Below are 12,542 nucleotides of genomic sequence, written 5' to 3'. Positions count from 1 at the left end.
TTTTAAAATTTCCACAGCTCTACTGAAGTTTACCTCTGTCTGCAAATAAAAACAAACTTTCTATGGCAAAAACAAAACTAACATGTCATATCAAAACATTTCTATTAAGACAATAACCCAAAACATTTCATTTTATCAATGAATTCCAAATCTATGTACAATAGCAAAGGGGTCAGACAGGTTGACACCATAATTAAAGCATATAGCATCCTGGGATTTATTAATAAAGGTTACATTAAGCTTATACTAATCACTAATTCAGTCTAAAATCACAGTAGTACATCAAGTTCTGGACAGGACATCTTGTATAGAGAGTAAAAGCATGCAGATAAGATTTAGGGATGAAGAACTTTAACAAAGATAGACTGGAGTGATGTGATTAGCACAGGTTTTCTTGAAAGGCAGAAAGAAGATTTGACGGAGGTATGCCAAAGCTGAGGGAGGGGGCTAAATGGAGTTGATAGCAGAAACTATTACCACTCAGGAGAAGAAAAATCAAGGAGGAGCAAAAGAGTGCACAGGTCATACCTTTGTTTTTCACTGCTTTCACAATCACATATTTCCATTCATTGAATGGACTGCCAGTAAGTGCACAGGAGACATTTTATTGAACCAATCAAAATGGAATTAAACTTATTTGAGAAAACAACAAAGCCTAAGGTTACTGAGAGAAGGCACAAGGGTGGCACCATGTAGGCCAGGTGAGAGGTGGTGCAGGCGTGATGGGTCAAATGGCCTCCTTAGGCACTGGAGAACAGTGATTTTTAATTCATATATCCAAACAATTAAGCAGCTGTTCCAGAAAGGTGCAATTTATCAAATTAAATCAAGTTCCAAAACAATTAGTACTACTTTTATATTCAGAATTTACCTGTATAAAGCATCATAAAAATCCATTGACATTGCAGAACTACCAACAGCTAACCACGTTATCAAAATACTTCATTTTAGTACTGAAAAGCCTGACATGTATTTTATCCTAAGGCTTGTTGAACTTCAATGGTACTTCCAGAAACATCTGCTGACATACTGACGTTCTGAATTACTGACATTTCTCTGCACCTTACAGTTAATTAACTTGTGACACCCTGAAGGTTTATTTACTTTCTTTAATGTCTCCACATTTTACTCAAAGATTAAAATGATTTACTTCTGGACATGAAATCTAAGTGCTATGATGCTGCAGTGACCTTCAATCAGTATACACCCTAACAATTTGACACAACTGCCATCCACAGAGAATTACAGGCACAAACCTGCTTTTCCCTGCACTACAGAGCAAAGTTAGACATGCACAGCATGCTATACAGTTTGTCCTGGCATGTGGTGCCCATTGTATTAGCTTGTGAGACAATCTGCTTCCATGAACACAGGGTATTCATATCAGCCAAAATGCATACAACAAACTGGCAGGTATACCTATATCTCAACAATGTTTTTGGTAACATGTTCTACAAGCAAAGCATAACACCAAAAAGGAAAAACAACTAAAAGGCTAACTTTTATTTCCATATCAGACTAGCCATATAAATGGCAGTTCAAAGGCTGAGCGCCTGCAGCATGAAACACTCACCCTGACTCCCTATTTGCAGGGCACAAGTCAGACATCTGAAGCAATACTTGCCACTTGTCTGGATGACTGCAGCTTCCAACATGTAGCTCAATATTTTGCTGAACAAATCAGCCCATCCACCACTGATCCTCAGATGTAGCCATGAGTTTCACATACAAGACACACCAGAGCAACTAATCGAGCTGCCTTTGACTTAACTTGCAAATCCACAGTCCGCACCATCTCAAAGAACAGTAGATTTGCAGCAACACCAAGGTTCCAACTCATCCAAAGCAACACACCATACTGTATATATTTTTACATCAAGTGATCTAAATCCTTGATCTCCAAATGGCACTTTGTTCATACCTACACCACATAAAACACAGCTCATTCGGGGCCTTACCAGCAATGCCCACACCACGGAATGAGTTACAAACTCAAATCATTTCAGTAACCCATATGTTAAGAGCATCAAAAACAACAAACAGTGGTGTTCATTTACCAGGCAAAATTCATTGCTTGGAAATATACTGTGGAGATTTTAACTGGATGTGCGTTCCCAGCATTGGGTAATTCACTTAATCCCACAGTTTGCGATGCATTTAATGGCTGGTTTACAATCGTTTCAGTTATCTCACTTTGGGAGTGTTGTTTTTCTCTTACACTCGAGGTAGTTTCAATCCACACGTTAGAGTGTGTTTTGAAAAGTTAAAGCAAGGAGATAAACTCCAATGAACTTTGTCACTAGACTGAAAACAAAAGTACGAAGATAACTTCAAGCTCCGTACGCCTGTAATGTTTACAATTAAACAGGCTCGAGCTCTTCAAACCAGGCCCATCACTGACTCCATGTACAAAAGAGACAATGTTCGAATAAGCATCAAAACAGCCCACGCTCTCCACACGCCGCGCACAAAAACTCAAGTCGTATCTTCGCGGCGAAGATGCTCATATTAAAAAAAATCAAACGCAGAGAGGGAGAGAAAAAAAAGCAACGAGGAAATAACAGAGGCGACATCCTCTGGACACCCCCCAAAAACAGTTTACACACACACACAAAAATAAGCGACGTAAACGAGAACAGCTCCGATCGAGCGTGTGTTCGAGGGGAAAAAAAAACTGCCGGGGGTGTTTTAATAAATTTACATTATCTGCCAGCACAAGGCCTAGCGCAGCCCGCATTCGGCACGAGTTAGTTACTACTCAGTTATTTGACAGCCCGGCACCACACGGGCACTCGGACAGGGAGGGAGAGGGAGAGTTAACGAGGGAAGATTGTGGACTGTGCGGAGGAAGGCGACCGAAGCCCGTACGTACCCCGCCCGCCGACCGGAGGCCGGGCCAGAAACCCGGAGCCGTTAGCGTCGCTTTCGAATCACGGTTCGCCGATTTGAACCAAAATACCAAGAGAGCCGCGGCCCTTGTGGGCCCGCCTCGGCGGCAGGACAAGGAGCCGCCGGAGCCACCGCCGCCTTCCCCCCCCCCCCCCACCCACCCCACACACACACACACACACACACACACACATCCCACCGAACCTCCCGCCACCCAAAAAACACACACACACACACACAAACTCACTCGTAATTCCTGAAGATCTCGATGGTCATCCGACAGTAGAAAACTTCTTCGTCCGGTTTCAGGTCGGCCGGGGGTTTTTGTCTGACGAACGGTTTGCGGTGGAGAAGCGGCATCCCCTCCCTCGGGCAGGCACAGCGCTGGCTTGTGGGGGGGGGGGGGGGTGAGTGAAGAGACGCCGAACAGCACCGGAGGAACCCAAAAATAAAAATAAGTAAATAAAGAGAGAGAGGAGAGAAAAAAAAAACACGCACTGAAGTACAACAGAAGTAGACACAGAGACTGCCGCGAGCGGTCAAACCCAACCACCGGCAAAAACAACTACTTCGCCGACAAACTTCACACTCGTCTCCGGGGATTCACGGCGGAAGCCCATCACTTACCGTTACCGCTGATCCGGTAAAGCATGAGCCAACCGAGGCCCCCCCACAACGTGCTCGGGAGCCGCTCTCCCTTTTTCCCGGTATGTGTTGCCCCCCACCGCCCGTTCCGCCTGCTTCCCCTGGCCACCCGCCTGCGTCCCAAACGCGGAACCATCCGCTGAAGTCACGGGGAACACTAAGTCCGCCTTACCTGGTGCGAGTGTGTGTGTGTGTATATATGCTGGTAGGAAGTGGCCGGTGAATATTTACCGGCTTTTGAGCCTCTCCCCTCCTCCCTGAGCTTGACGGCTGTCCTCCGATCAGCTCCTATTAACCGGCTCGATCCAGCGCCGCTTCCTCTTCCTCTCGCCAACTACGGCTTCTCCCTCCGTCTGCGTACTCTCTACCTCTACGCCTACGTCACACTCGAAACCGCACTTTCCTGACGTCACAAGAGGTAGAACTCCACACCCCGTCGCTCCCCACCATTGGTTCGCCTTTACCAATTTCCTTCCTTCCATTGGCCCATCACCTACGGCCATCCGCTCACCTATTGGCTCATCCCGCGGCGCATCCGCTCGTCCATTGGCTCGGTTTGGCACAATTCTTTCCACTCATTGGCCTTGGCCATCCCCGCCGAGGACAAAGCCTCACCTCTCATTGGCTCCGGCCGAATATTGTAACCGAAAGCCGGACGTGTTCCTGAGTTCCTCCCTTTCCCGCACGCTCCCTTCCACAAACACAGAACTTCTCGGACTCTGAGTAACGTGCCTTCTCCCTGCTTCCTTCTTCCTTTCTGCCACACGCTGCTGTCTCCATCACGCATTCCGTTTCTCGTTCTGCTTTTTACTGTCTCAACCTCTATCTCTTTCTTATCTGCGGAATTTTTCCAATCGTTACGTTCTTGTTTTAAGCTTCCAGCATCCGCAGCATTTCACTTTGGTACAGATAGTTTTCCTCCCAACAGTATTACTTGTATCATTTGGTCATTTGTTTTTTTTTCCCCATGCTCTTTCCGACTGCTCTTAGTCCGAAACAAGAACCCTTCTGAGGGAGGGTCCCTCAACCCAAAACGTTAACTCTGATTTCTCTGCACAGATGCTGCCACGTCTGCTGAGTTTTTCCATCAATTTCTGTTTTTGTTTCTGATTCGCCACATCCGCAGTTCTTATTCCGATCCGTGTCACCTTCGGGTCTTGTGGGCAGACATCTTCGTTTCGCTGATATGGGTGTCCACTTGGTTCGCGCGGATAGTAAAGTCGCCAGAAGCTTGTCTCTGGAAATGAAGTTCCATTCGTTTGGCACCTAAGAGGGCCCACATGCTGAGGATGCTTGCAGCTTGGTGTTTTTCTGCGTTTGGCATTCTGTCTTGGTAAGACATGCCCAATATTTGTCTAAACCTGTAGAGAAGGAAGCTGTTCAGTGGCTTTTCTTGCTGCTGTCCATACCTTATTACTGAAAAGCCAGGAACACAGTTAGATTGTACTTGCAATTAGTTTTCTGTTAGTTCCACAGTCGACCTCACAACTTATGACAGCGATGGCTTTGGGAATCTTGGTATTGATTTTGGCAGAAAATTGAAACGTTGGTTGCTGGTAATTGCTGATCCAAAGTAGGTGAAGCTGCTGCTGATCTCCAAAGTGAGGAAGTCAATGTTGGTGGAGGATAGAGTCTATACATAATTTTGGCTTTCCTTTTGCAGGTTATCATCCAAAACCCCTGCAGGTTTTGGGGGAGCCAGTTTATAAGCTGTTGGAGTTAACTTCAGGACTAGTAGAAAGGGAGAAGACGGAGGGTGGTGGTGGAGGGTTGTTTTTCAGACTGGATGCCTGTGACCAGTGGAGTGTCTCGAGGATCGGTGCTGGGTCCTCTACTTTTCATCATTTATATAAATGATCTGAATGTGATCATTGGAGGTATATTTAGTAATTTGTGTTGCAGACATTTCGTTCTGGTGTGCTGCAGTGTGTTGTGGCCCTTTTGAACAGTGTCTTGATGCAACTTCTTTTGTGTGTGTTGGGGTGGTTGCTTTCGTAGTTCTGGACTTGATCTGTGTGTGTGGCTTTGCTGTATACCTTTGTGGTGAATTCTCCGTTCGGTGTTCTCTGTACCATCACGTCTAGGAATTGGAGTTGGTTGTCCTTTTCTTCCTCTCTAGTGAATCTGGTTCCTTTGAGTGTGGCGTTGATGATCTGGTGTGTGTTTTCTATTTATGTGTTTTTAATGATTACAAAGGTGTCTTCTACATATCTGACCCAGAGTTTGGGTTGAATTTGCGGTAAGACTGTTTGTTCTAATCTTTGCATTACACCTTCTGCTATGAGTCCAGAGATGGGTGAGCCCATGGGTGTGCCGTTGATTTGTTCATATATTTGGTTGTTGAATGTGAAGTGTGTTGTGAGGCACAGGTCCAGTAGTTTGACTATGCAGTCTTTGTTGATAGGTTCCCTGTCTTGTTTTCTGTTCTGTATGTCCAGCAGGTTAGATTAGATTAGATTAGATTACATTACAGTGTGGAAACAGGCCCTTCGGCCCAACAAGTCCACACCGACCCGCCGAAGTGCAACCCACCCATACCCCTTCATTTGCCCCTTACCTAACACTACGGGCAATTTAGTATGGCCAATTCACCTGGCCTGCACATCTTTGGACTGTGGGAGGAAACCGGAGCACCCGGAGGAAACCCACGCAGACACGGGGAGAATGTGCAAACTCCACACAGTCAGTCGCCTGAGTCGGGAATTGAACCCGGGTTTCTGGCGCTGCGAGGCAGCAGTGCTAACCACTGTGCCACCGTGCCGCCCACCGTGCTTGTTTTCTGTTCTGTATGTCCAGCAGGTTGGCTATTGTTTCTCTGGCTGGGGTTTTGTCGATAGAGGTGAACAGTGCCATGACATCGAATGAGACCATAGTTTCTTCCTTGTCTCTATGTATATTTCTGATGATGTCCAAGAATTCCTGTGTTGACTGTATAGAGTATCTGGATCCGCTGATCAGGTGTTTCAATTTCTATTGTAGTTCTTTAGCAAGTTTGTGTGATGGTGTCCCTGGTAGCGATACGATGGGTCTGAGTGAGATATCTGGTTTGTGCACTTTAGGTAGTTCATAGAATCTGGGGGTGGTGTTGCTTTCAGGTTTCATTCTCTGTAGGTCAAACCTGGTTATCTCTCCGGTTTTTTGCAGGTTCCTCAGTGTGTTGTTTATCCTATTGGTGAGCTGTGGGGTGGGGTCAAACTCTCTCTTTTGGTAGGTGTTGGTATCTGCAAGTAGTTGTTGCGCTTTCTGGATGTACTCTGCTTTGTCCAGGATGACCGTCATTCTGCCTTTGTCTGCTGGTAATATGATTATGTTCTTATCATTTCTTAGTGTTTTTAGTGCTTCCCTCTCCTTGGTGTTGAGGTTGTGTGTTTGTCTTTTCCTTGTTATCAGGGGTACGATACTTTGATCACTGTTTGTTGTGTCTCTTCTGTCAGTCCATTGTTTCTGAGTGTGCATTCTAGTGCTGCTAGGAAGTCTGCTGTCTTGGCGTCCCTGTGGTTATAGTGGAGTCCTTGGCCAGTATTGTTCCTTCCGTGTCTGTGAGCTTTCTGTGGGAGAGGTTTCTAACCCAGGAATGTGTTGTGGTGTCCTCTCTGTTGTGTGTTAGTTTGGCCATTTTTTCTTTTAGTGCCGTTTTTTTGCGGTGTGTGGTCCTGTTATGTCCTATGGTGATGGCCTGTTCTATGGTCTGGGTCCATTCCTGATTGGTGGTTTTTGAAATGAACGATTTTTGGCGCACAATTTCTTGTCTGTATTTGTGTAATCTGTTGTGTGCGTCTGTAATCATTACCTGGATCATCCTGAATCCATTCTGTCTGGCTGTGTCTCTGACTTGTGGGTTGTTGACTGGTGGTCTGTATCTGACACATGGTGGATACCAACAATCCTTAGTCGCCACACACGCGGATTACAAGCAACATGAGTTCGACTGGGACAACACTACTATTATAGGACAAGCCAAACAGAGAACAGCCAGCGAATTGCTAGAGGCATGGCACTCATCCACAGATTCTATCAACAAACACACCGACCTGGACCCAATATACCGGCCACTGCAGCGGACAGCTGGAATTGACAACCGGTAGCGGCAGAGACAAACCACTATAAATGCCGGAGGAAACATCACAGAAGCACTTCACAGGAGGCTCCCAAGCACTGAGGATGTCACCTAGACAGGGGACGAAACGTCTGCAACACAAATTCCCAGCTCGGTGAACAGAACCACAACAACGAGTACCCGAGCTACAAATCTTCTCACAAAATTTGTATATTTAGTAAGTTTGCAGATGACACTAAAATTGGAAGTGTCGTGGGCAGCGGAGAAGGTTACTTCAGATTACAATGGGATCTTGATCAGATGGACCAATGGGCTGAGGAGTGGCAGATGAACTTTAATTTAGATAAATGTGAGGCGCTGCATTTTGGAAATCGAATCTTACCACGACTTGTACACTTAATGGTAAGGTCCTCGCGAGAATTGCTGAACAAAGAGACCTTGGAGTGCAGGTTCATAGCTTTTTGAAAGTGGAGTCGCAGGTAGATAGGATAGTGAAGGTGCTTGGTATGCTTTTCTTTATTGGTCAGAGTTTTGAGTACAGGAGTTGGGAGTTCATGTTGCAGCTGTATAGGACATTGGTTAGACCACTTTTGGAATATTGTGTGGAATTCTGTTCTCCTTCCTATTGGAATGATGTTGTGAAGCGTGAAAGGGTTCAGAAAAGATGTAGAAGGATGTTGCCAGGGTTGAAGGATTTCAGCTCTAGGGATAGGCTGAACAGGCTGGGGCTGTTTTCCCTGGAGCGTTGAAGGCTGAGGGGTGACCTCATAGAGGTTTATAAAATCATGAGGGGCATGGATAGGATAAATAGACAAAGTCTTTTTCCTGGGGTGGGTGAGTCCAGAACTAGAGGACATAGGTTTAGGGTGAGAAGGGAAAGATATAAAAGCGACCTAAGGGGCAACATTTTCACACAGAGGGTGGTATGTGTATGGAACAAACTGCCAGAGGAAGTGGTGGACGTTGGTACAATTGCAACATTTAAAAGCCATCTGGATAGGTATATGAATAGGAAGGGTTTAAAGGGATATGGGCCAAGTGTTGGCAGGTGGGATGAGATTAGGTGGGATATCTCGATGGCATGGACGAGTTGGAGTGAAGGGTTTGTTTCCATGCTGTACATCTCTGTGACTGGATATTAGTGAGGAATCATCAACAAACAGCAATTCATGGACTAGGATGTTATGCAATTTGGGATTGTCAAGCAAACAGTCTGCTCTAGTTCGACTGGGACAACCCTACTATTATAGGACAAGCCAAACAGAGAACAGCCAGGGAATTCCTAGAGGCATGGATAGACATCCTCTTTTTAGTAGCAAAAGCATGGATGCAAATATTCTAAAGATAGACGGTATCAGAATGCAGTTCTGTTTTACTTTGCTACTGATCTTGAAAGCCCAAACAATGCTCCACTGTAACTGTGTGCAAGTCCAAGCAGTCAATTTTCTGCAGTTTAAAAATCTTTGTCTTTGTTGACTAGATTGAAGGTGTTGATGAGGTCTGTGAAGTCAATGTTGGTCTCCACTTTCAGAGCACTTATCCTGCAAGTGACCAGGAGAAAATCATATTAACTATTCATCAGGCAGCTCTGAAGCCACAATGAGAGTCAGTTTGGAAGCGTGATCCCAGAGTCTTCAATCCAGCCAGAATAATGATTTTTGCCACAATAGTTTGAGGACATGCCTTGGTAATTGTTGCAGTCACTACAATACTTTTTAACTGACGCTATTTTGTATAGTGCGTGTCCTGAGACAGAAACTTTTCTTTCCAGTGGTCCTGATTTTTCACTTTTGATGACATCACATGTAAGGTTTAATGACTTCCTGGAGCTTTACCGCTGCTAAGAATGGCCCTGTTGACCTCTTCAGTGGTGAGTTTGCTGTTCAGCATCTTTGACAGAAATGTCTGGAATGTCCTGAATGTTCTGGATTGTAGAAGAGTTTGAGATAGTGCTTCATCCATATTTCTATATGCTTGCCAAGTTCAGTGATGGTCTACCCTGTCCTTGACTTGTTGTTCCTATTTTCTAGTGTCTCCAGATCCAGCGGCAGATTAGATGCTTTAGCAGATTTCCAGACTATTAATTAGTATAGTGCCAAAATCTTGCTCAGACTTGATTCTGGCTGCTCTAAAATCATTTAGATCTTATCTCTGAATAGCTTGTAGTTCATGTGAACTATCTTTTTGGTTGCAGTAACTGGCCCTTCCTGGACACCAGAGAGTTGTTGTATGGCATGAGCTGCCAGAGGAAGTGGGGTGGAGGAGTCCAGAACTAGAGGGCATAGATTTAGGGTGAGAGGGGAAAGATACAAAAGGAATCTAAGGGGCAACTTTTTCACTCAGAGAGTGGTACGTGTATGGAATCAGCTGCCAGAGGAAGTGGTGGGGGCTAGTACAATTGCAACATTTAAAAGGCATCTGGATGGGTATATGAACAGGAAGGGTTTGGAGGGATCTGGGCGGGTGCTGGCAGGTGGGACTAGATTGGGTTGGGATATCTGGTTGGCATGGACAAATGGGACTGAAGGGTCTGTTTCCATGCTGTACATCTCTATGACTCTATCCGCCTATTTGTAATCATGAATAATAGTGACTGACAGTAGAGAAAAACAGCTTTTTCTTCAGAGTGAATTCAGAATAAATTGCCATACTCCTGGAATAAAATTTAAATAAAATTCAATAATTTTAATTATTGAATTTCTGCACAAATTGAAGACAACTTTCCCAGATAATGTAACATTTAACATGTTTAATTTTGAAATTGCATTAATAACTTTTTTTTATTTGATTGAAAAGTCTGAACTTTGTTACATACAATTTATTCAGTTCCATAAAAGTTTGGAATATGACCAATCACCAAAGAGAAATGAACTTGTAGAAGAATAGAATATATTAATATATATATATAATTTTAATAATTCTTAATACTAAAGGAACTACTACAATCAAAGGTGGCATAAATATTCTACACAGATGGTTGTAGTCTGTAGTTGGGTCTGTTGAAACAATTACAATAATTACGTGGAATTTTTCAATTGTCCCAATAATGGATAAATTACCTGTTTCTAACATTTTACTTGCTGGCAGAAACAGCAACAAAGACAACCAGAGGTTGGTGAATTACTGTTACTGGCAGAAACAGCTACAAAGACAGCTAGAGGTTGGTGAATTACTGTTCACAGTCATAAAATAGTGCATAATCTTTCAAATAACAATGAACACAAAGAAGGACAATAATGTGGTTAAGCCTATGATGATGCTGCTCCTGTAACAAGGTTGTGTTGTCCTTACTATCACCTGGGGAGATAAGTGGAAATAAGCTGGGAAGTACTAACCTAATTATGCATATTGTAGATGTAGGAGATGCTGTTCCCATTAAACAACATCCTTATAGGCATAACCGTCTAAAAAGTTTAAAAGGTGATTGAACCGTGCTCCGAGATGACATAATCGAAATGAGTTACAGTGACTGGAACTCACCCATAGTAATGCTGCCAGAACCAGATGGTATCCAATGGTTATGTGTAGAATATCGCAAAGTCAATGCAGTTACAAAGACTGATGCATATCGAATTCCATGTTTGGAAGACTGTGTTGAAAAGATGGGACAAGCAACTCATATTTCTAAGTTGGATTTCCTCAGAGGATACTGGCAGGTACCTTTGTCCAAAAGAGCAAAGACAGTTTTGGCTTTTGTAACGCTGAATAGACTGTGTCAGTTTAAAGTCATGCCGTTTGGTATGAAAAATGTGCCAGCCACATTTCAGACACGAAACAATGGTGTAGTTTATCAAGTTTTAAGAAGATTTGTATCTCAGGTTGACGTTCTGGATGTAAGTTTGCTCACTGAGCTGGAAGGTTCGTTTTCAGACATTTCGTCACCATACTTGTGGGCGGCACGGTGGCACAGTGGTTAGCACTGCTGCCTCACAGCGCCAGAGACCTGGGTTCAATTCCTGCCTCAGGCGACTGACTGTGTGGAGTTTGCACATTCTCCCCGTGTCTGCGCGGGTTTCCTCCGGGTGGTCCGGTTTCCTCCCACAGTCCAAAAATATGCAGGTTAGGTGAATTGGCCATGTTAAATTGCCCATAGTGTTAGGGGCAGGGGTAAATGTAGGGGAATGGGTCTGGGTGGGTTGTGCTTCAGCGGGTCAATGTGGACTTGTTGGGCTGAAGGGCCTGTTTCCACACTGTAAGTAATCTAATCATACGAGGTAACATAATCAGTGAGCCTCTGGTGAAGCACAGGTGTTATGTCCTGCTTTCAATTTGTGTGTTTAGGTTTCCTTGGGTTGGTGATGTCATTTCCTGTCCTTTTTCTCAGAGGGTGGAAAATGGGGTCCAAATCAAAGTGTTTGTTGATATAGTTCTGGTTGGAATGCCATGCTCCTAGGAATTTTCATGCGTGTCTCTGTTTGGTATGTCCTAGGGATGAATGTGTTTTCCCAGTCAAAATGATGTTCATACTCATCTTTATGTAAGGATACTAGTGAGAGTGGATCATTTCTTTTTGTGCTGGTTTATGTTCAAGTATACTGGTTGCTAGTTTTCTGCCTGTTGTCCAATGTAGCATTTGTTACAGTTCTTGCAAGGTATTTTGTAAATGATGTTCGTTTTGCTTTTTGTGCGTATAGGGTTTTTTAAGTTCATGAACTGCTGTTTTAGTGTGTTGGTGAGTTTGTGGGCTACCGTGATGCCAAGAGGTCTGAGTAGCCTGGCAGTCATTTCCGAGAAGCCTTTGATGTAGGAGAGAGTGGTTAGGGTTTCTGGGCGCGTTTTGTCTGCTTGTTTGGGTTTGTTGCTGAGAAATCGGTGGAATCGGTTCATTGAGTACCCATTCTTTTCAAAAACGCAGTCTTGTTTATATTGATGACCTGATGATTTTTAGTCACATATAGAAGGTACATTTGCAACATTTATCAGAACTGTTCCATTGACTTTGGGAGGCAGG

At 44.2% G+C, this 12,542-nt stretch overlaps 1 protein-coding gene across 7 annotated transcripts in view; it reads right to left on the bottom strand.

The window, feature by feature from the left end:
• baz1a (bromodomain adjacent to zinc finger domain, 1A) overlaps nucleotides 1-3,868 on the bottom strand; it is a 63,380-nt gene extending 59,512 nt beyond the window's left edge. For 3 of the 7 annotated variants that reach the window (XM_043697865.2, XM_043697869.2, XM_087989946.1), the window contains exons 1-2: nucleotides 3,707-3,857; nucleotides 3,137-3,277 (exon numbers count right to left, since the gene is read on the bottom strand). In XM_043697865.2, the coding sequence (XP_043553800.2) occupies nucleotides 3,137-3,249 (113 nt within the window). In that variant the 5' untranslated portion in view covers nucleotides 3,250-3,277; nucleotides 3,707-3,857. Of the gene's footprint in view, nucleotides 1-3,136; nucleotides 3,278-3,706 lie in introns of all 7 variants that reach the window. The other 4 variants (XM_043697867.2, XM_087989947.1, XM_043697868.2 and 1 more) reach the window with 4 other exon arrangements.
• Between the last annotated feature and the right edge of the window lie 8,674 nt (nucleotides 3,869-12,542).

This window comes from Chiloscyllium plagiosum, unplaced genomic scaffold (genome assembly GCF_037043375.1).
Source record: "Chiloscyllium plagiosum isolate Xiang-an unplaced genomic scaffold, Cpla_swu_hap1 HiC_scaffold_8, whole genome shotgun sequence".
Classification (NCBI taxonomy): Eukaryota; Metazoa; Chordata; class Chondrichthyes; order Orectolobiformes; family Hemiscylliidae; genus Chiloscyllium; species Chiloscyllium plagiosum.
This window is presented reverse-complemented; position numbering and strand designations above follow the sequence as displayed.